Below are 23757 nucleotides of genomic sequence, written 5' to 3'. Positions count from 1 at the left end.
TCTCAGGTTATCAAATAGGAGGATAACAATATCAAATGCGTTCATACTGTATGTTTCACAACAAGACCAGCTTGGGCATGTTTGACATGTGGTGGTGAAAGGACTATCCAAAACAACATCACATGGTCTTTAAAAATTAGTAGAAAAATGCACAAAAATGTCACACACTATTCAACAACTACTAATATTTAACTGACACATAATTGTTCTGGAACATAGCAGAAATATGTGAATGATATCAAACGCATTGCTTAGCACTTTCGGATTGAACAGATTCGTAAACATAATAATATTATGTTTATGAAAAATAAAGGTATGATATTTCTAGGCTTTTCTGCTGCTACAAATGGCCGTATGTGACATGTTTGATCAAGCAACCTGATCAGACTATGAATGTACAAAGGTTCTTTCAAATCTACAGTAACTTCAATATTTTTGTATAAGTTATGGCTCCCATAGAATCATTTACTGAACTTTGCTAGACTCAAAGTCTTGAAATGTGAAATCTGTTCCCATAAACAAGACTGCAATTGTATGCTGTCCGATAACAGGGGTTCAATGAGATCTAAAACAGCATAAGAGTCAAGAAAAAGAGTGTCAAGAAATGTTGGTCCTAAGCACAGTGACCTGGTCCATGTCAAAGGGCAACGGACACCGACACTCGCTTACCAGGTCCAGCAGTGCAGGCTGGCAGCTGGGCAGGCGACGGGGAGCCCCAGACGCCCACTGCTTAAGTCCCCGGCTCTATCTCTGATGCCAGCTGCAGTTTCTCCTCGCAGCCGCAGCTCCCATAGGGCTACACGCGCCGCTAAGAATCAAATTTAAAGGGGCATATGCGCCAATAGTGACATCACTGTAGGGGCCAAAATTGAAGTCCCACTATACAGGAGGGTCTTGGATACTTCCCCTTTGCCAGAGTATAGGCTCACCTATCTCCAGCGTTTTGATACTTGTGTATCCTAACGTCAGCTATTTTCAGTGACTTGATTCCATCTGATCCTTTGGTACTGCATTTGGCATTCCGGTTTGATCGTGACCTCATTCAGTCTTATCCCTGGTACTGTTCCGTCCATCTGGTTCTGACTCAGCTTGTCAACTACGCTAGTACACCTCACTGCGCACTTTTAGTTACACTCCAGTGCACACCAGCACCGATATTAGAAAACCTAGTTGGAGGGCTGTTGTCACGCTGGGAGGCGGTTTTCTGGAAGCTGAGGCCTGAGGCTGCGGGAGGAAATGGAGGCGAGGGGCCTGAATGTACAACCTCCGCATCCACGGGTCTTGGTCATTGGCGAGACCTAGTCAAAGGTGCGGAATCTAACCCACGAGATGGTGATTGCCAGTGACCCCACCAATCGGGATATGGGCTTCAGCTGCACCTCATAAGCAGGTCGCGGTCCTTTGACTAGGTGACCAAAGCCTGCGGGAAAAAGGAGAGACGAACATTCGTGGCCCAAAGGGTCTGTGCCAGTAAGGGGCACGTAGGGACAAGGAAGTGTGCACCACGGTGCAATACTGTAACACGTAGGTAGGGACCACAGAGTCCAGTAACGAGGTGGGTAGTGGTACTGAAGCCAGCCAGAGATTATGACTCTGGAGAGGTGGGTACGTATAACTACTTTCAGGCTGTGATGGTAAAGCACTGGTGAAATGGATAGTATACTGCACACAGGCGGCGGTGGTAACGCACTGGTGGAATGGAGGTATACTGCACACAGGCGAGGTGGTAACGCACTGATGAGATGAATGATATAGCTGCACACAGGCTGAGGTGGTAAAGCACTGGTGAGATGAATGATATAGCTGCTCACAGGCTGAGATGGTAAAGCACTGATGAGATGAATGATATAGCTGCACACAGGCTGTGATGGTAAAGCACTGGTGAGATGGATGATATAGCTACACACAGGAATAGATCACTGGAAGCAAGGGAAACTGGAACGAGAGACCACTAGTAGCACTAGCAGCGACAATGGTTGTTCAGGCAACTACCTGATACACAGGAGTCGGATATATACCCCTGGAAGCCCACTGATTGGTCCACAGTGTCAGCTGACCGGCCAGACTGTCAGGGAAGGAAGGATAGTCAGAGAAGGAAGTGTCATGGCGGCGCCCATGACAGGAACTCTGATCCCCGCGCACCAGGCCGCCCGAGACACCAGCATCAGGGAGAATGCTCAGCATCTCCCACGTCGCCGCACCAGCCGCCCGACTGCCCGGGAAGGCAGAGGAAGCCAGCGGGACGGTAAGGGACGGCCGATCCCCGGCTGAACTCTAACAGCTGTGACCTGCATGTCGGGTTCAGTTAAGTCCAAACCCCTTTACGAGGGTCCCTGGTGAATACCACCAGCACGTTATACTCTGTGCCTCTGTACTGAGTATCCTGAGCCAATCCTGAAGTACGGTCAAGCATCCAATATCCATCTGTAAGTTGTGACAGTCCACTAACCCTCCCATTCCTATAAGAATACTTTTGAGGGTATGTCTCTCTGGGTTCCCACACCATTGTATGAAGTTAGCAGAGTCCTGACCCTCACAATAAGCTCAGCCAATCACGTTTTATGCTTCTTGGGTGTCTTTGGAGCAGAAGAGATTAGAAGCAGAGCTGTTTATATAAACCAGCTGCTAATTGAAGGAGCATCCTGGCCTCCAATTAGTAGCCAGATTCCATTCACACACAGAATTACTGCAAATGTCTAATGGTCCGTAGATCTCCAAGCAGTGCAGACTTTCATTAATAGATGTTCTCCCTACTTGTGAAAGCTGAGACTCTACTTACTACAGAAGGGACCTCCACCAAAGTATTCTTAGTGAGAATGGTGTTAGTTAAAAGCAATATTAAACTGTAAAACGTTTATAGAATGGTATGTATGGATATATAAGTTTAAGAAGGGACTCTTTAAGGGCAGAGAAGAATGACCCCTTCATGATCACCTGGCTAAGGTGATAGACAATGGAAGCTAAGTGTCCTCATTATAGGAGTCATTTTATAAAGTTACTGTAATTACATAGTAAATAAATAGGTAATTTAGTTATAGTGCTCTATAAAATGAAGGTTATGGTGTTTTTAGATATTAATTGACATTATGAATTAAAATTATTGCCTTATTGGTCCTTTCCAAGCGTGCGTAGTATATACAGGGATCAGTTACTGTGACAAAACTGTATTAAACCTATGTCACTGATAACATAAATTATGGAGTTTAGATGGAGTTCAGTTATTATGTCAGTACATTACTTTTCACAGTTCATAGCAGTACTCAAATTCCAGGTCTGGATTATTTTCATCTAGATTTAAAGGGACTATTATACTTTTGAGATTTGTTTATCAGTAAACATAAAATCAGGTTTAAGTCTGCAAAATGTAGACTATATCGTAGACTGTTAAATAAACTGGAAAGCATGGGATTGGATACAAAGATAGTTGAATGGATAAGATCATGGCTGCAGGATAGGAAGCAGAGGGGTCTTTGTACTAAGCAGTGATAAGAGACAGAGTGAAAAGTGATAAGTGATAAGGTGCCAGCCAATCAGCTCCCAACTGCCATCTCACAGGCTGTGTTTGAAAAATGACAGTTGGGAGCTGACTGGCTGGCACCTTATCACTTACTTATCACTTTTCACTTTGTCTCTTATCACTGCTTAGTACATAGACCCCAGAGAGTTGTAGTAAACGGAGTGCAGTCTCAAGAGGGAAATGTTACCAGTGGAGTACCTCAGGGATATGTACTTGGACCAGTGCTTTTTAATATCTTTATTTGTGACATTGCAAATGGTATTGAAGGGAAACTATGACTTTTTGCAGCTGTCACAAAGGTATGCAACAGGGTAGACACACCAGGAGGGGTAAAGCAAATGATTGATGATCTAGGTAGACTAGAAGAATGGTCAAGAACGTGGCAACTACAGTTTAATGCCAAAAAATGCAAGATCATGGACTTGGGTCTCAAAAATCTAAAGGCTAAATATAGTATTAATTGCACTATACTGGAAAGGACTGAAGAGGAAAGGGATCTAGGAGTCACTATTTCAGGTGACTTAAAGGCAAGCAAACATTGTAACAAAGCAATGAGGAAAGCAAGTCAGATGCTTGGTTGCATAGGGAGAGGAATCAGTAGCTGAAAGAAAGAAGTGATAATAACACTGTATAGGTCATTGGTACGTCCTCATCTCAAATACTGTGTTCAGTTCTGGAGGCCATATCTCCAGAAGGATAGAGACTGTACAAAGAAGGGCAACTAAAATGATGCAAGGTCTACACCACAAAACGTACCAGGAAAGACTAAAAGATCTTAATATGTATAGTTTGGAGCAGAGAAGGGAAAGTGGGGACATGATAGAAACTTTCAAATATATAAAGGGTTTTAACAAGGTAAAGGAAGGAGACATTCTTCAAAGAAAGAGAAGTATTAGAACAAGAGGACATGTTCTGAAACTGGAGGGTGGTAGGTTCAGGGGAAATGAGGAAAAATGACTTCACAGAAAGGGTAGTGGACAAGTGGAATAGCCTCCCATCAGAGGTGGTAAAGGCTAAGACAGTAAAGCAATTTAAACATGCATGGGATAGACATAAGGATATCCTTCAGAAGAAGTAAGGATCAATAAGGGTTGAGGTAACAATATGTTTAAAAATGGGGCAGACTGGATGGGCCAAGTGGTTCTTATCTGCTATCAAATTCTATGTTTCTATAATCATATAACAATATATATAATAAAATAATCATTTTTTACACGAATAGTTAAAACCCAAAAAGCATTAATAATAATGAATGTATATCTATGAAATTAAATATATAGCATACCTGTCTCACAAAAACAACACATACAGTACAGTATGTCATCACTATGCATTCCTTATGTAAGGCTGGAGCCTAAACAGTTAATCCAGTGTGTTCTTTGATAAGAGTTAATACTGTTCAAATCACAACCTCTAAGGTCACGAGAAGATTTACTTAAACCTATTATATATAAACCTATGGTAAGCCCTCTTCCATCTAAAATGAGCAATGTAGAAATAGGTAGTGTGAAACAGAGTATTTCAGATTGTTAATAGAAGTGCAGTGTCTGCATTAAGTATTTTTTATAACTCTCTTTTCCAGATTGCTTCCTTTACAGAGAAAATTGGCGTAGCATCACAGTTTTCTTTATCCTTTGCCCTATATATCGATGTCCGCATTATCCAGTAGAGACCTAACAGGGAATGTTTCTATTTGCAATTGGAGATGGCAAATGAGACCAAAAGCAGACAGAGTTAAATTAACCATCGATACAAAGAATTTAAATTTTATAATAGTATAGACTGGAAGATTACACATTGTGTAACAGGATATATCAAAGTGAAATATGAATTTTTCTTTAAAACTATTTAGTGTCAGTAGGTACATAGGGCCTGATTAATTACGGATCGCTATTGCAATCACGGCTGCGATTACGCATACATGTCTGCTGAAAAAATAAGAGAGATGGTAGACTTACCTTTGTTAGCTCTTTTTCTTTGAGGTCCATAGGGTCCACAGGAACTCCATGGGGGGGTATGTAGTTGGAGTGATCCAGGCATCAAACAGTCATAGCTTTAGCTCCCAGAATGTCCTGGTTCTCCTCCATATATACCCCACCCCCAGCCACAGGCATTCGGTTTGTAAACAAGCCCAACTGCAGAAGGCAGTACAAATTACACTAGAATCACTCTCACAAAGGTGAGGGAATCAGTGACAAGAAGGAACAGATCCCAACTGAGGCCAGGTGCGTAAGGGTGGGCACCCTGTGGACCCTATGACCCTCGAAGAAAAAGTTAACAAAGGTAAGTCTACCATAACTCTTATTTTCTTCTTCAGGTTCCATAGGGTCCACAGCAACTACTTTGGGGATGTCCTAAAGCAGTTCTCTTATGGGTGGGGACACTCACTGCCAGAGCATCCACAAAGGTGGCTGAGGGGTCTCTTATCCTGGACCTGTACCTGGGGACCTTGTGGTTGTGATGTGATGCCATGAGGTCTAAATCCGGTAGTCACCACTTGTCCACCTGGAGCTGAAAGATGTGTGGGTGGAGAGCCCATTCTCCGGCGTGTATGTCCTGACGACTTAGGAAATCCGCTTCCCAGTTGAGGACTCCTAGGATGAAAATTGATGAGATTGCTGGAAGATGGCATTCTGCCCAAACCAGAATGTTTGCCACTTCCCTCATGGCTGCCGGACTTCGTGTGCCTCCCTGATGGTTGATGTAGGCCACTGTGGTCGCATTGTTGGACTGAATCTGGACAGGCCTGCCCTGAAAGAGGTCCTGTGCCAGAATCAGCGCCTTGTGCACTGCATGAAGCTCCAAAATGTTTATGGGTAGGTACTTTCCTGAGATGTCCATCTTCCCTGAAAGGTGTGAGGACCTGTCACCTAACCCCATCCTCGAAGACTTGGGTCTGTGGAGAGGATAACCCAATTTGGGATCCATAATGGGTGACCCTTGTTCAGATGAGCTGTCTGCAGCCACCATGAGAGGAAGTACCACACCTCTGACAAGATGAGGATCGTTTGAGACCTTATCAGATGATACTGACTGTCCCACTGAGACAGAATCCATTGCTGCAGGGGCCTGGAATGGAACTGGGCATTTGCCACCATGTTGAAGGTGGATAACATGCACCCCAGGACCTGCATTGCTGAGTGAACTGTGATCTTCGATTGTGGAGCAATTTGCGCACCAGAGCAAAAATCTTGTCCCCCGGTAGAAAGATCATTTGTGCCAGGGAACCCAGTAGAGCCCCCATATGTACCATCTGTTGTGTTGGAGAAAGAGAATACTTTTTCCAATTGACTATCCAGCTGTGCTCCTGTAGACAGACAATGGTCAGCTGGAGATGACGTTGTTGTAAAATCTCTAGAGACTGCGCCAATATCAGAAGGTCATCCAAGTATGGCAGTATCCTGACTCCTTGTCGTCTGAGATGAGCCATCATGACTGCCATTATCTTGGTAAACACCTGAGGGGCTGTGGACAGACCAAAGGGCAGAGCCTGAAACTGGTAATGTTGCCGATGAATAGCAAACCTCAGAAACCTGTGGTGAGAATGCAATAGGCACATGCAGATACGCATCCCCTATTTCCAGGGAAACCATAACATCCCCAGGCTCCATTGCCAGCATAATTGACCATAGGGTTTCCATACAGAACTTGGGCACATGGATAAACCTGTTGAGAGATTTCAGATTCAGAATAGGGCAATGAGACCCATTTGGCTTCTAAATCAAGAATACATTTTAATAATAACCCCTTCCTTGTTGGGCCATAGGAGTGGGGATTATTATCCCTGAACTCAGAAGGGCACGAATAGCCTCTTGGAGTGCTAGGGCCTTGACCAGGTCTGATGGAGGAGCTGTACAAAAAAACTTCTGAGGGGGATGCCTCAGAAACGTGAGGGCATATCCTTGAGAGACCACTTTTCGAACCCAAGCATCCATTGTTGTTTGATGCTAGGTCTAACAACACTGGAGAAGTCAGCTTACCACCCCTAGAGTCCCCATGGGGAGGCCCACCCCATCAGGCACAAGGCTTATTGTCCGGCTTGGAAGCTGGATGTCTGATCACCATGATTTCTCGGTTTGCGGTTTGGCCTTCCTGCAGGAATTATCTGGAAAAAAAACTGTCCCTTTGCCCTTCCTTGTGGGCGAAAGTTCCGAAACGAACACTGCCTATATTTAGACGTAGTCACAGATGGTAATCCGGAAAATTTTGATGCTGCCAAAGTAGCCACTATGTTATCCAATTCTGGTCCACAGTATTTTTCCAGCAAAAGGCAAGGATTTGAGAGCTTTCTTGGATCACGTATCTGCCTTCTTGGACCTTAACCAAAGGGTTCTGCGAGCAACAACCGAAGTTGCCAATACTTTAGAACACAGGTTCTCAAACTCGGCCCTCAGGACCTCAAACAGTGCATGTTTTCCATGTCTCCACACTGAATCCAGTGAAATAATTAGCTCCACCTGTGGACCTTTTAAAACATGTCAGTGAGTAATGAATACACCTGTGCACCTGCTGGGTGACCTGCAAAACGTGACCTGTGTGGGGTCCTGAGGACAGAGTTTGAGAACCCCTGCTCTAGAAGCCAGAAGTCCTGCATCAATAACCGCTTCTCCCATATAAGCAACCACTTCTGACATTTGGGAGAGATAGAACAGTTGTTCTCTGGTAGTCTGTGGCATACTGTCTTCCAGTGCTTTCGTCCATTCCTTCATAGCCTTGGCTACCCAGGCTATGGCCATAGCCGGCCGGGTAATAACTCCAGATAATGAGAAAACTGATTTCAAACATGTTTCAAGTTTTCTCTCTGCAACATCCTTTAGTAGAGCTCTTGATCAATCTGTGTCACATGAGCATCTACAGTTGGAGGGACTTCCCACTTAGTACATTCACCAGGTGAAAATGGGTACAGAGATGTTAACTTCCTTGTAGCATGGAAACATCTATCTGGAGTACTCCATGCTTCAGCCATGAAGTCCATCAGCTGCTCACACTGAGGAAAGTAATCCTTTACCACTTTCTGATGCCTAAAGACTGGAGTCTTAGATTTAGGTGGGACTTCCTCTTCCTTTTTACTAAGTATGGATCTAACTGCTCTTACCAGAGAGCTGACATCCACGGAGGATTGGTGGTCTTCCCCAGCCGAGAGAGACTCAGAAGAGGAACCATGTGTATCCTCATCTAATGATATGTTAGAATCCCCAGGCTGTGCCTGATGGGATACTCTCTTATGCCCATGCTTAATGGTAACTGGTCTATTCGTTTGCACCACATGCTGAGCAGCGGTAGACAGTTGAACCATACTCTGACTTGAGAGAGCATAGGCATGCATCCAGAAAGGATGCATGGGGGCATATACATAGCAGGATGTAAATGCTGCGGGTACCCCATACTGGGAGGCAGTACCAGAGCTGCTGCCTGGTCCACTAAATGCGACATAACCTAAGACCAAGAGGATACCCAAGGTGGCTCTTCTACAGGAGCTGGTGTACCGGATTGGAGAGGTGGCTCTTTATAACAGCCAGCACACAAACCATCTTTAATGAAATCCTGAGCTGACAGGCCCGCCAAATAGGATTTACATGAAACCAGCACTGAAACCTCAACCTCCTGCTTCCCTTTAACCTTTGAAATATCAATGTATAAAAGGTACAAGGTATAAATGCGATGCAATGTGACAGTCTTCACAAGTACCTGTATTTCTGGCAGTATCAATACAGCAGCTAGCACAAGTCACATACAATGCATATGCAATTTAATCACAATGGGCTCTGAATCAACTGACCAACACCCAAGGCTTGGTAGGATGTAGAGAACTATATACCTGACCCAGGGGAGAGAGGTATACAGGGAGATGAACCCAAACCTTCTAAGAAAAAAACAGCTTCAGCAGAGCACCGATGGCGGACTATGAGCGTCTCATACACGAGGTGGGTAGGAGGAGCAACCCATATGCAGGAAACTTTCGTAGGATCTGTGTCTGTGTTGTGGGAGGGGCTGCCGGGGGAGAGCCTACCTCCCCTAGGTTGTAGCAGCCGGCCGGGTACGCTGGCCTCATGGCAGTAGATGCGTCTACAGCCGATCCCCGGCATCAGACAATAAGGCTCCGGTGGTCTAGTGAGGACGCAAACTGTCTCGGGCCCTCACTTCAGTGGCTTCTGGTGAGTCTCTGGCGCTGAAAGGACTGCCGCGCACGATTCCCTGTAATGAGGAATTGCCTTACCTGACATCTTCGTGTGTCCGATTGCAGTCTGGACCTCCAGCGTCCCTGGTAGCTAAGCTCCGCTGTGACCCGCCGAAATCAACAGGTACGTTACTGGTGTTGCAGCACCGGCGGAGGTAGAAGGAGTCGCAGTGCATGCGTCTTGTTAGGATACTCAGCACTGATAACCCAATAAATAAAAAAAAATGAAAGCTTAGGACTGCCTGTGCAGTCCCCTATTAAAAAGGTGCGTCTGATCCTGCTGAGCACTAAACAAAAAACTGAATGCCTGTGGCTGGGGGAGGGGTAAATATGGAGGAAGACCAGGGCATTCTGGAAGTTAAAGCTTTGACTGTTTGGTGCCTGGATCACTCCAACCACAAACCCCCCAAGGTAGTTCCTGTGGACCCTATGGAACCTGAAGAAGAAATATGCTAATGAATGCAATCGCAAAGCCGTCGCACTGCCAGCATATAGACGCCCATTTGCGATCCGTATTGAATCAGGCTCATAGTGATTTACAAGGATGTCAAGTGCATTGTCAAATAATGTAAAAACATAAATGTAGATCCTGCCTTAAAGTACAATGAAGATCCTGTTTCTACTGTAGATGGGTTAGGGCAGGGGTGGCCAGACTTTTGGACTACTTTCAAAGCTAAATTTCTTCCGTGATCTACCGAGTATTACATGTGCAAGTCCCATAGGTGTGCTACTAAATAGGGGTCGTGCTGTGCAAAAAAGGAGATGTGACCTCACAGCAAGGGGCGTGGGCACTGTCCCACCGAAATCACACATTGGCCCTCACAGTAAAAAAATTAAACACATTGGCCTGCACAGGCAAATATAAACACACACACATATTCAATGGTACTCACATTCACATAAAAAAACCCAAACACAATGTCCCCCCACAGGAAAAAAAAACAAAACATTGTCCCTAACAATACAAAAATGAAACCTACATTAAATTGCCCCAGCCCCCACAGAAGACTGACCTGTCTGAGACAGATCAGCTCCCAGTCCCTCCCTGTCGTGGGCAACACCAGCAGCCTCAGTGGAGGCCCATCGGTCTTGATCAGTCCAGGGTGCCACACTGTGCCTCCTTTTGGTTTTGCGCATTTGACCCGGTCCTGTCCCCGTGCCTTTTCCTGGCTTTGGCACCGGTGCATACATGTGACAGCCTCAGCCAATAAGAATCACAGGGACAGCCGCGGCTTCAGTTCAGTGCAGCTAAGCTAGCCAATAGGAATCACCCTGATTCTTATTGACAGTTAATGGACACCTGACCGAAAATGAACATGGTTTCAGCTAGCCACGGCATGAGCTCCGACGCTACTAACTGCTGTTGGATGGGCCAACGCAATTCACTGGTCGAGTGTCTACGGTTGACCAGTCGATCGTGATTGACGCTTTGCAAACTCTGGGTTAGGGTAAAACAAAAAAATAGGTCAGTATTACGTGTTCAGCTGCACACAGAACATACTGTATATCATTTTAATAAGCAGAAGCTGCTTGTGCTAAATATTAGCTATGCAAATAAGACACATTTGAAGGTAAAAAAGTTACACGAAAAGACACTCGGCGCTCCTGCATTATGTGTGGCATGACTTGTAGCGTATGGAGGATAGATGTATGTGGACACATCTGTATATGCACTTATGTGTTGTACAGCATAGGCCTCCCTTACTGAACTTTGGGGAGTGGTATGAAATACCGGTGGCTCGATAGCTGCCGGTTTAAATCCCAACACCAGAACCCAGAGTACTGCAGATCCTGACAGGGGAAGTAAGTACCCTATCCCTACACCTCTCCCCCCTAAACCTCCCTTAGTGGTGCCTAACCCTAACCTCCCACTGGGGGTGCCTAACCCTAACCTCCCACTGGGGGTGCCTAACCCTAACATCCCCTTCCTGCACCCTAAACCTAACCCTCCCAGGGAAGTGCCTAACCCTAGCCTGCCCTCGGGGGTGCCTAACCCTAACCCCACTACCCAGTAGCCTAACATTAACCCGTGGGGTGCCTAACCCTAATGTCCCCCCGAGTGTGGCTATATGTAACCCCCCATCCCCGGGGACAGTACCGTTCTTACTGGCGTCCGGACATTTGGGATTCTGGCATTCGGGATGCCGACACCGGTATCCTGATATCATTTGGGATTGCGGCATCGACATCTTGCCAGTGCTCGGGATTCAGTCGTCAGTATATCGGCGGCCGAGATCCTGTCCGCTGGCATTTTAACTACATCTCGAACTTTGCCAACATGAGAACGGCCCTTTACACCCCCAATCCCTCACTCTGGAAGTGAAGATGCGATCACAGTGGACTTGACATTTTCTGAGCATGCGCAATGCAAAGTCACGCTAGGCACGCTACACAAATTATTGTGTGTTCAACTGCAGTAGCCTCAGATGTTTATAAAGTATTATTTTGTACTCAAGAAGAGAGTGGCTGTATAAAGTATCAGGGAATGGGACTGAGGGCCTGATTCAGACCCGCCCGCGAGCGCTGAGCGCTCGCAAGCGGGTCGATGGTGCCCAAGTGCGCATGTACACGACGGAGGCGGCTCCATCATGCGCATGCGCGAGACCCGAATAACGACGGCCAAGCCATCGTTAAGGGTCTCGCACCAAAGGGGGCGTGCTGTCGATGGTGATTGACAGCACGCCCCCTTTGGTGGGCGTGCCGGGGGCATGGCTGCCCAGACGGAGGCGTTCCCATGGGAACGCCTACCGTCTGGGTCCGGCCCCACTGACATCACTTGTGATGTCAGTGGGAGTGCTTTTGGCTCTGATAGAGCCAAAAGCACTTCTGGGCTTGCGGCAGCGAGACTCTACCGCAGGGTCTCGTCGCAAGCCCGATGGTCGCGATGGTCTTGACCATCGCGACCATCATTTTGGCCGCTCGCTATAGCTGTGGGTGGTCACCCACAGCTATGCGAGCGGCCAGGAGGCCGCTCCAAAAAGGAGCAGGGATGGCCCTGATTCAGAGCGAGCGCTCTGTCAGAGCGTCCGGCTCTGAATCAGGGCCTGACTTTGCAGGTAGCAAGAGAAAGGATTGCAGCATATGTGGGGATATATCTGTTTCATAAAAGAGAGAAAGGTATCAATGGAAAGGGGTTACTGAATCAGTGGCCGAACACAACTGGACTATACAGTAGCTTCCTTATAAAATAATCTTCAGGTGTCTATAGGGAAATGGGAGTTAGAAGAGTGGTGGGAGGTGGTTTGATCACAATTGAAGATTGTAAATAGAGGACCTGGGTTTGAACTAGGGGTGAGCGGGTTCGGATTTCTGAAATCCGAACCCCCCCGAGCCCCCCCGATCCGAGTCCGATCCGAGTCAGGCTCGACTTTTCCCGCCTGACTCGGATCTGACATCGAGGCAAAACATCATCATCCCGCCTTCCGAGTCTCGCGGGTTTTGGATCCTATATAAGGTACCCGCGTCGGCGCCATTTTCTCACTCGGCTGTGGACAGTGAAGAGGGAGGGTGGGAGTTAGTGCTGTGTAGTGTAGTGTAGTGTAGTGCTGCTGTTGTCCACTACTTCAAAGTCCATAGGGGCTGGCTGTGTTGTGCTGTGCTGCTGTTGTAAATAGGGGCTGTGTCCACTACTTAAAAGTCCATAGGGGCTGGCTGGACTGTGTTGTGCAGTCAGTTCCAAAGTCCTGTGCAGTGTCCCAGTCCTAAAGGGGTGCTGTAGTGTTGTCCAGGGGGTGCTCTGTCCATCAGGGGTGCTCCCCCCAAGTGCTAAAAAAATAATATATTTTCTGTGTTTGTGAATTGTGTGCGCAGTAGCCGCACGTGCATCAACAAAGTAGTGCCAAGCGTGCGCCTGTGTCATAAGTAAAGGGCCGGCTGGCTTGACCGTTAAGGGTGCTGTAACCCCCGAAAGTACACTCCAGTCCAAACCAAAAAAAAAATTATTTTCTGTGTTTGTGAATTGTGTGCGCAGTAGCCGCACGTGCATCAACAAAGTAGTGCCAAGCGTGCGCCTGTGTCATAAGTAAAGGGCCGGCTGGCTTGACCGTTAAGGGTGCTGTAACCCCCGAAAGTACACTCCAGTCCAAACCTAAAAAAAAATTATTTTCTGTGTTTGTGAATTGTGTGCGCAGTAGCCGCACGTGCATCAACAAAGTAGTGCCAAGCGTGCGCCTGTGTCATAAGTAAAGGGCCGGCTGGCTTGACCGTTAAAGGGTGCTGTAACCCCCGAAAGTACACTCCAGTCCAAACCAAAAAAAAATTATTTTCTGTGTTTGTGAATTGTGTGCGCAGTAGCCGCACGTGCATCAACAAAGTAGTGCCAAGCGTGCGCCTGTGTCATAAGTAAAGGGCCGGCTGGCTTGACCGTTAAGGGTGCTGTAACCCCCGAAAGTACACTCCAGTCCAAACCTAAAAAAAAATTATTTTCTGTGTTTGTGAATTGTGTGCGCAGTAGCCGCACGTGCATCAACAAAGTAGTGCCAAGAGTGCCCCTGTGTCATAAGTAAAGGGCCGGCTGGCTTGACCGTTAAAGGGTGCTGTAACCCCCGAAAGTACACTCCAGTCCAAACCAAAAAAAATTTATTTTCTGTGTTTGTGAATTGTGTGCGCAGTAGCCGCACGTGCATCAACAAAGTAGTGCCAAGCGTGCGCCTGTGTCATAAGTAAAGGGCCGGCTGGCTTGACCGTTAAAGGGTGCTGTAACCCCTGAAAGTACACTCCAGTCCAAACCAAAAAAAAATTATTTTCTGTGTTTGTGAATTGTGTGCGCAGTAGCCGCACGTGCATCAACAAAGTAGTGTCAAGCGTTCGCCTGTGTCATAAGTAAAGGGCCGGCTGGCTTGACCGTTAAGGGTGCTGTAACCCCCGAAAGTACACTCCAGTCCAAACCAAAAAAAAAATTATTTTCTGTGTTTGTGAATTGTGTGCGCAGTAGCCGCACGTGCATCAACAAAGTAGTGCCAAGCGTGCGCCTGTGTCATAAGTAAAGGGCCGGCTGGCTTGACCGTTAAAGGGTGCTGTAACCCCCGAAAGTACACTCCAGTCCAAACCAAAAAAAAATTATTTTCTGTGGTTGTGAATTGTGTGCGCAGTAGCCGCACGTGCATCAACAAAGTAGTGCCAAGCGTGCGCCTGTGTCATAAGTAAAGGGCCGGCTGGCTTGACCGTTAAGGGTGCTGTAACCCCCGAAAGTACACTCCAGTCCAAACCTAAAAAAAAATTATTTTCTGTGTTTGTGAATTGTGTGCGCAGTAGCCGCACGTGCATCAACAAAGTAGTGCCAAGAGTGCGCCTGTGTCATAAGTAAAGGGCCGGCTGGCTTGACCGTTAAAGGGTGCTGTAACCCCCGAAAGTACACTCCAGTCCAAACCAAAAAAAAATTATTTTCTGTGTTTGTGAATTGTGTGCGCAGTAGCCGCACGTGCATCAACAAAGTAGTGCCAAGCGTGCGCCTGTGTCATAAGTAAAGGGCCGGCTGGCTTGACCGTTAAAGGGTGCTGTAACCCCTGAAAGTACACTCCAGTCCAAACCAAAAAAAAATTATTTTCTGTGTTTGTGAATTGTGTGCGCAGTAGCCGCACGTGCATCAACAAAGTAGTGCCAAGCGTGCGCCTGTGTCATAAGTAAAGGGCCGGCTGGCTTGACCGTTAAGGGTGCTGTAACTCCCGAAAGTACACTCCAGTCCAAACCAAAAAAAAAATTATTTTCTGTGTTTGTGAATTGTGTGCGCAGTAGCCGCACGTGCATCAACAAAGTAGTGCCAAGCGTGCGCCTGTGTCATAAGTAAAGGGCCGGCTGGCTTGACCGTTAAGGGTGCTGTAACCCCCGAAAGTACACTCCAGTCCAAACCAAAAAAAAAATTATTTTCTGTGTTTGTGAATTGTGTGCGCAGTAGCCGCACGTGCATCAACAAAGTAGTGCCAAGCGTGCGCCTGTGTCATAAGTAAAGGGCCGGCTGGCTTGACCGTTAAGGGTGCTGTAACCCCCGAAAGTACACTCCAGTCCAAACCTAAAAAAAAATTATTTTCTGTGTTTGTGAATTGTGTGCGCAGTAGCCGCACGTGCATCAACAAAGTAGTGCCAAGCGTGCGCCTGTGTCATAAGTAAAGGGCCGGCTGGCTTGACCGTTAAAGGGTGCTGTAACCCCCGAAAGTACACTCCAGTCCAAACCAAAAAAAAATTATTTTCTGTGTTTGTGAATTGTGTGCGCAGTAGCCGCACGTGCATCAACAAAGTAGTGCCAAGCGTGCGCCTGTGTCATAAGTAAAGGGCCGGCTGGCTTGACCGTTAAAGGGTGCTGTAACCCCCAAAGTACACTCCAGTCCAAACCAAAAAAAAATTATTTTCTGTGTTTGTGAATTGTGTGCGCAGTAGCCGCACGTGCATCAACAAAGTAGTGCCAAGAGTGCGCCTGTGTCATAAGTAAAGGGCCGGCTGGCTTGACCGTTAAAGGGTGCTGTAACCCACAAAGTACACTCCAGTCCGAACCAAAAAAAAATTTATTTTCTGTGTTTAGCCGCACGTATATATCAAATCGATATAACATAAATGGAGGACCAAACTTTCTCCGATAAAAATAAAATAGAGAAAGATCAAGAACCACTTCCTCCTAGTGCTGAAGCTGCTGCCACTAGTCATGACATAGACGATAACATGCCATCAACGTCGTCTGCCAAGGCCGATGCCCAATGTCATAGTAGAGGGCACATACAATCCCAAATGGCAAAGTTCAGGAAAATGACCTTGAAAAAGACATTTAAATCAGCTGAAGAGAAACGTAAACTTGCCAATATGCCATTTACGACACGGAGTGGCAAGGAACGGCTAAGGTCGATCCCTAGTATGTTCATGACTAGTGGTTCAGCTTCACATGACGATGGAAGCACTCCTCCCACTAAAAAAATCAAAAGAGTTAAGCTGGCAAAAGCACAGCGAAGAACTGTGCTTTCTAAGAAGATATCACAAATCCCCAAAGAGAGTCCAAGTGTGGTGGTGGTTGCGATGCCTGACCTTCCCAGCACTGGACGGGAAGAGGTGGCTCTTTCCACCATTTGCACGCCCCCTGCAAGTGCTGAAAGGAGCACCCACAGTCCACTTGCTGATATGCAAATTGAAGATGTCACTGTTGAAGTACAACAGGATGAGGATACTGGTGTAGCTGGCGCTGAGGAGGAAGTTGGCGAGGAGGATTCTGATGGTGATGTGGTTTGTTTAAATCAGGCTCCGGGGGAGACAGTTGTTGTCCGTGGGATGAAAAAGCCCATCACGGTCATGCCTGGGCAGAAGACCAAACATTCCACCTCTTTGGTCTGGCAATATTTCTATCCAAATCCGGACAACAACTGTCTTGCCATATGTACCATATGTAAAGGTGAAATAAGTAGGGGTAGGGACGTCAACCACCTAGGAACATCCTCCCTTATACGGCACCTGCAGCGCGTTCATAAAAAGTTACTGTCAAGTTCAGAAACTTTGGCTCAGACCGTAAGCAGTCCAGGGACACCTAAATCCCGTTGTCCTGTTGTATCCAAGCGCCTGCAAACCACACCGTCAACTCCCTCCTCGTCAATTTCCTCCTTAGTCAGGATCGGAAGTAGTCCTGCAGGCCATATCACTGGCATGACTGACTCTCCTATCCGGGATTCCTCCGGAGGATCCTGCATTGCTACGCCTACTGCTGCCGCTGCTGCTGTTGCTGCTGCTGCTGGGAGTCGTTCATCATCCCAGAGAGGAAGTAGGAACACCACTACTTTTACTAAACAATTGACCCTCCAACAGTCCTTAGCGAGGAGGATGAAGTACGACAGCAGTCATCCTGAAGCAAAACGTATAACTGAGGCCTTGACTGCTATGTTGGTGTTAGACGTGCGTCCGGTATCCGCCATTAGTGCAGTGGGATTTAGACAATTGATGGAGGTAGTGTGTCCCCGGTTCCAAATCCCGTCTAGATTCCACTTCACTAGGCAGGCGATACCGAGACTGTACAGAAACGTCAGAAAAAGTGTCCTCAGTGTCCTGAAAAATGCCGTTGTACACAATGTCCACTTAACCACGGACATGTGGACAAGTGGAACAGGGCAGACTAAGGACTATATGACTGTGACAGCCCACTGGGTAGATGTATCACCTTACGCAGCAACAGCAGCAGCGTCACCAGTAGCAGCATCTCAGAAACGCCAGCTCGTTACAAGGCAGGCTACGCTGTGTATCACCGGTTTCAGTAAGAGGCACACCGCCGACAACCTCTTAGAGAAACTGAGGGAAATCATCGCCCAGTGGCTTACCCCACTTAGACTCTCCTGGGGATTTGTGATATCTGACAACGCCACCAATATTGTGCGGGCATTACATCTGGGCAAATTCCAGCACGTCCCATGTTTTGCTCACACAATAAACTTGGTGGTGCAGAATTTTCTGAAAAGCGACAGGGGCGTGCAGGAGACGCTTTGGGTGGCCCGAAAAATTTCTGGCCACTTTCGCCATTCAGCGACTGCGTGCCAAAGACTGGAGCGCCAGCAAACACTCTTGAACCTGCCCCGCCATCACCTGAAGCAAGAGGTTGTGACGCGGTGGAACTCAACCCTCTATATGCTTCAGAGGATGGAGGAGCAGCAAAAGGCCATACAAGCCTATACATCCACCTATGACATAGGCAAAGGAGGGGGTATGCACCTGACTCAAGCGCAGTGGAGAATGATTTCCGTGTTGTGCAAGGTTCTTCAGCCCTTCGAACTTGCCACACGTGAAGTCAGTTCAGACACTGCCAGCTTGAGTCAGGTCATTCCCCTCATCAGGCTTTTGCAGAAGCAGCTGGAGAAAGTGAAGGAGGAGCTAAGACGGAGCGATTCCGCTCGGCATGTGGGACTTGTGGATGAAGCCCTTCATTCGCTTTGCCAGGATTCCAGGGTGGTCAATCTGTTGAAATCAGACCACTACATTTTGGCCACCGTGCTCGATCCTAGGTTTAAAGCCTATGTGGTGTCTCTCTTTCCGGCCGACACAAGCCTGCAGAGGTGCAAAGACCTGCTGGTGAACACACTGTCAGCTGAAGCGGAACGTGACACGTCAACGGCTCCTTCTTCATTTTCTCCCGCAACTGGGGCTGCCAGGAAAAAACTTAGGTATCCTAAGCAACCCGCTGGCGGTGATGCAGGGCAGGCAGGACCAAGTTTGGACATCTGGTCCGGACTGAAGGACCTGGCAACAATTTCTGACATGTCTACTGTCACTGCATATGATACTGTCACCATTGACAGAATGGTGGAGGATTACATCGGTGACAGCATCCAAGTAGGCATGTCAGACAGTCCATACCTGTACTGGCAGGAAAAAGAGGCAATTTGGAGGCCCCTGTACAAACTGGCTCTATTTTACCTGAGTTGCCCCCCCTCCAGTGTGTACTCCGAAAGAGTGTTTAGTGCAGCCGGGAACCTTGTCAGCGAAAGGCGTAGGAGGTTGCTTCCACAGAATGTGGAGAAGATGATGTTCATCAAAATGAATTATCAGCTCTTCCAGGGAGACCAGCCTCCAGAAGGTACAGAGGGACCTGTGGTGGTGGATTCAAGTGGGGACGAGTTAATACTTTGTGAGGATGAGGATGTACACACTGAAGAGGGTGAGGAATCGGTGGATGAGGAGGATGAGGATGACATCTTGCCTCCGTAGAGCCAGTTTGTGCAGGGACACATTAATTGCCAGCTTGTTTTGTGGGGGCCCAAACGAACCAATCATTTCAGCCACAGTTGTGTGGCAGACCCTGGCGCTGAAATGATTGATTTGTTAAAGTGTGCATGTCCTGTTTATACAACATAAGGGTGGGTGGGAGGGCCCAAGGACAATTCCATCTTGCACCTCTTTTTTTCTTTGCATTATGTACAGTTTGGGGCCTAGTTTTTCTAACTGCCATCCTGCCTGCCACTGCAGTGTCACTCCTAGATGGGTCACGTGTTTGTGCCGCCCACTCGTGTCGCTTAGCATAGTCATCCAGCTACCTCGGTGCAACCTTTTGGACATAAAAACACTATTGTGAGGTGTGAGGTGTTCAGAATAGACTGGAAATGAGTGGAAATTAAGGTTATTGAGGTTAATAATAGCATAGGAGCAGAAAAACCTACAAATTCTGTGATTTTAGCTGTTTTTATGCTTTTTTTCAAAAAAATACAGATCCAAAACACAAAACCCAGAACCCAAAACACGGAAGGGTGGTTTTGGCAAAACCAATCCAGATCCAAAACACGAAGAAAGATCCAGATCCAAAACCAAAACACAAAACACGAAAAGTGGCCGGTGCACACCCCTAGTTTGAACAGTAGGTTTAATTAAGAGTGCATGATTATAGCAGGATGTAAATTTAAAAAATAATTGTATAACTAGTGTAATTTCTCTTATGAATGCTCAGGATGGAAATATAATATATTGCCCACACATGCCTGAATACCATTAGAAATCACTGTTTTTAGTCACGCAGTTCATTGTATAAAATAATATATGGTGAAAAATTCCTGTAATTTAAAACCTCATTTTTTTGCATTTTACCATCAATAAACACCCCCACTATTTATCCCGCTAATTGTGCCATAGTTACCTACAGTACCTGACAGCGCAGTGTCTACATTGGTACTTGGAATTTTCCCCCAGTATTAGCAGACAGTGGGCCTGATTCAAAGTTGGGAATAGAGTAAGATAGAGTAAGTGACTGTGCATCTTGGTAAAATCATGCTGCACTGCAGGTGGGGCAGATGTAAAATGTGCAGAGAGAATTAGATTTAGGAGAGGCGCGTACAAACTGACATCTAATTTGCAGTGTAAAAATAAAACTGTCCAGCATATTTGGGCTACATGCAAAAGCTCCACAGGCAAAAATAATATATGTATTTGCACATGGCTTGTCCAGGTACAGAGTTACTTGTTCTATCTTACTCTATTCCCAAGTCTGAATCAGGTCCAGTATTTTTAAACATCCTTACCTGCAGTCTTAAAAATCGTGGGCATGCATAACCAGGTAGGTACATCGAGGTGTGCTCATAGGTGCTTTTCAAGTCCATAGACTGACCAGGCTTCAGAATAATAGATACCATTCCCACCTTTCCTTCATGCCCTGAAAGAAAATGTATACATACAAAGCTCAGAATGTATTCAGTTTTGTTTATTAACAACAAATGCTATATAGACCTTTCCAATTGATAGTTGGCTTAAAACTGCATTACCACTTAGTAAAACATTTTACTTGGGTGTCCTCTCTCTAGGTACAGCCCCAAGAACTTCTCAGGTCCTCTTACAGCCCAAGACAAAACCCATAGGGCAGAGGTTCCCAAACGCGGTCCTAAAGGCTCCCCAACAGTTCAGGTTTTAGAGAAATCCATGGTTGAGCACAGGTGGTTAAATAAAATTGACTGAGGTACTAATTAAGTCACCTGTGCTCAACCATGGATATCTCTAAAACTTGAACTGCTGGGGAGCCTTGAAGAACACGTTTGGGAACCTCTGCCATAGGGTATTACTGGGGGAATCAATCACAGCATGCAATCAAGAGATTGCACTTGTGATTGGTCCTTCACCACCACCATTTAAAGTTGCATGATTTAACTGATTTTTTTATAAAAAAAAAAAGAAAAAAGAGAAACCAACATGTAAAAATATAGGTAAAAAATAAAATCTACCATTGATTCAGAATATTTTTTTTTAGTAGCAATTACTTGAATTTACTCAATGGGGTTTACAGTCTGACTTGGCCATTACAAAATCTTATTTTTACTTTTTAAGCTTTCAGTTGTAGAACCCATATTTTAGCATTACATTTTTGCTTGTTGTTGAAATCAGTCCCATAAAACGAATCTGGACGTTACGTTGAAATGTAACCTTTATTAACTTGTCAATAAGAGCACCAATTTCCAAAATTGCTGAACTAATCAAAAATTAAATACGTTTGCAAACTTTTACATTTAGGCCATTAGCTATGTGCTCTTAAGTCACTTTGAAACTTAATATTAATAAACATAAAGAGCTCTATGTAATAATTTATAGGGTATTTAATCCTTTTGAATTTGTTCCAGCTAATTGTAGTCTAGTTGCAATAGAACTCAGTACCAGAGACTTGCAGAAAGTATTCTGTGCCAGATGGTTAAAAATACATTTTGAATTGAGAGCTAAATTATTCTTGATTGTTTTTTTTTTTTTAGTTGTCATAAACAATAGGTGTTATGAGCCTCAGTGATGTGCGATGAGGTAAATGGCTGGGGAGGCACACATGGGGGTGGGTTACTCACTGTAACTCTCCCCTCAATACACTAAGCTTAAGTGTCTATTGATTCTCCTACCCGTATCACTGTGTCTCTTCTCTTCCTCCCCCTGCTGCTACTGCTGACTGAGGTCCGGTGGGTCTCTGAGCAGTGCACTTCCTGGCCACGACACATCCAAGGTGTTCATCAGTGCTCAAGGCACCCCCCCCAAACACATAGTGAGGCATGCCTCTTTTGGCTATCTTTCTGTGCAGTAAATCCCCTACCCCAGCTCTGCAAGCAGTGTCTGATAGGTGAAGCTGAACTCTTGTTGCCTCACCTCACGTCTCTCCCTGCAATTTTTGGGAGCTCTGCAGATCTGGCCAGTTTTAACTAATAAATGATTACAATAAACAAAGATGATATGTATAAGTTATAAATATCTTCTTTGTATTATTCTAATCATTTTTAGAACAATACTCTGGAGCATGACAGTGAGTATGATAGGCGAGGCTCTACCTACCCTGCCTACACGTCCCTGATGAACCTGACAAAATATGTTGCTTGTAATTAATGTATCTAGTGATCTGAAATAATGGAAAATTTTAAATAAACTAAGGTTCCTAAATTACTGTATAGAATTCTAAAAGTAGAAAAGGCCAAGAAACTTTGTTGAAGACCAAAACATTTGAGATACTATGAATTTTTTTGAGTTCCAATTCAGCAAAGGTTTTTGTTAGTTAAATAACCAAGAATAATAATCTGAAAAAAATGTTTCTGATAGGGGAAACATTTAAAATGTGAAAATTGACATACAAATGTTTTTTGCTGTGTTAACATTTGTATACATACTGTAGTATTGTACCTTGTTTATATCACGCCACAAGGAGTCCACAGACCTTTACAAAGTACATGAACACTTTTCTTACATTTCACGAGTTTCGGGGAGTTTATTGTATGTATTTTGCTACTTAAGTAAACAAAATTATAGTCGCACATCATATACACATCCCTGTCCCCCAGCAGATAACGTCACTAATTTAGTAACAAGAGCTTAAGTCCATGAATGCAAGGCAGAAATAATACTCCTACTGAAAATCTTCTATCAAAATAGTAGATATTCACCCTTACAGAGGCCAAAGATCTACTATACACAGCATCAATACAATAAAAGAACTATAAGCCATTGCACTTTTCTGTATATTGTGACACAGTTAGGTTAGGGGGTCCCTCTCCTGGGTAGAGGATTCCTTCCTTACACACACACACAGCGGCAGGGAAGCAGCACACCAGACTGGATGCAAGTACAAGCTGGTCGGCACCAGTCTTTATTGTACAATGACAGAAATATAAAGAAAACATAAATATAAATCCTAGCCCTGTCGGGGCACTAACTTCACAGGTAGTTCCCTCACTACCAGAACCTGGCAGGGCCTAATACCCTCGCCAGCAACAAAGCACAGCACAGTACTCACAGATAGGTTTTTCAAGTGTCTCTGAGCAAACTCCCTGCCTGCTCTCCCAGGTGAGACAATCAGCCTTCAACACACTAGGTTTATATTGGCCACTCTCAGGTGGAAACCCTAACAACCTGTTACCAGGTTGCGAGAACCAAAACCTGGAGTGGCTGTGGGTGGAGCCCTCCCTCTCCTCTCACCCACAACCCCCAGGTCCCAAACCGGATTTTCAAAAAGCCGAAACTCAAGCCTGCTACACTGCAGACTTTCTCCTGGGGGTTTAAAACACAAAAGACAGGAATCTGTGACAAATGTACCTGCCACAGACCACTTTACCAGTGATCCTATCACATATCCCCCCACTTTGTTTCGACCTGTGGGGCGGAACAA

General features: G+C 45.8%; 1 protein-coding gene across 2 annotated transcripts in view; it reads right to left on the bottom strand.

Annotated features, from left to right (window-relative positions):
* The window catches only part of SLC27A6 (solute carrier family 27 member 6), a 112374-nt gene that overhangs the window by 6783 nt on the left and 81834 nt on the right, over positions 1-23757 (bottom strand). For both annotated transcript variants that reach the window (XM_088475118.1, XM_088475117.1), the window contains one exon: positions 20660-20790. In XM_088475118.1, the coding sequence (XP_088331244.1) occupies positions 20660-20790 (131 nt within the window). The remainder of the gene's footprint in view (positions 1-20659; positions 20791-23757) is intronic.

This window comes from Taudactylus pleione, unplaced genomic scaffold (assembly GCF_031769625.1).
Source record: "Taudactylus pleione unplaced genomic scaffold, aTauple2 ptg000162l, whole genome shotgun sequence".
NCBI classification, from domain to species: Eukaryota; Metazoa; Chordata; class Amphibia; order Anura; family Myobatrachidae; genus Taudactylus; species Taudactylus pleione.
The sequence above is the reverse complement of the archived record's forward strand: the minus strand, read 5'-3'. Positions and strand labels throughout refer to the sequence as shown.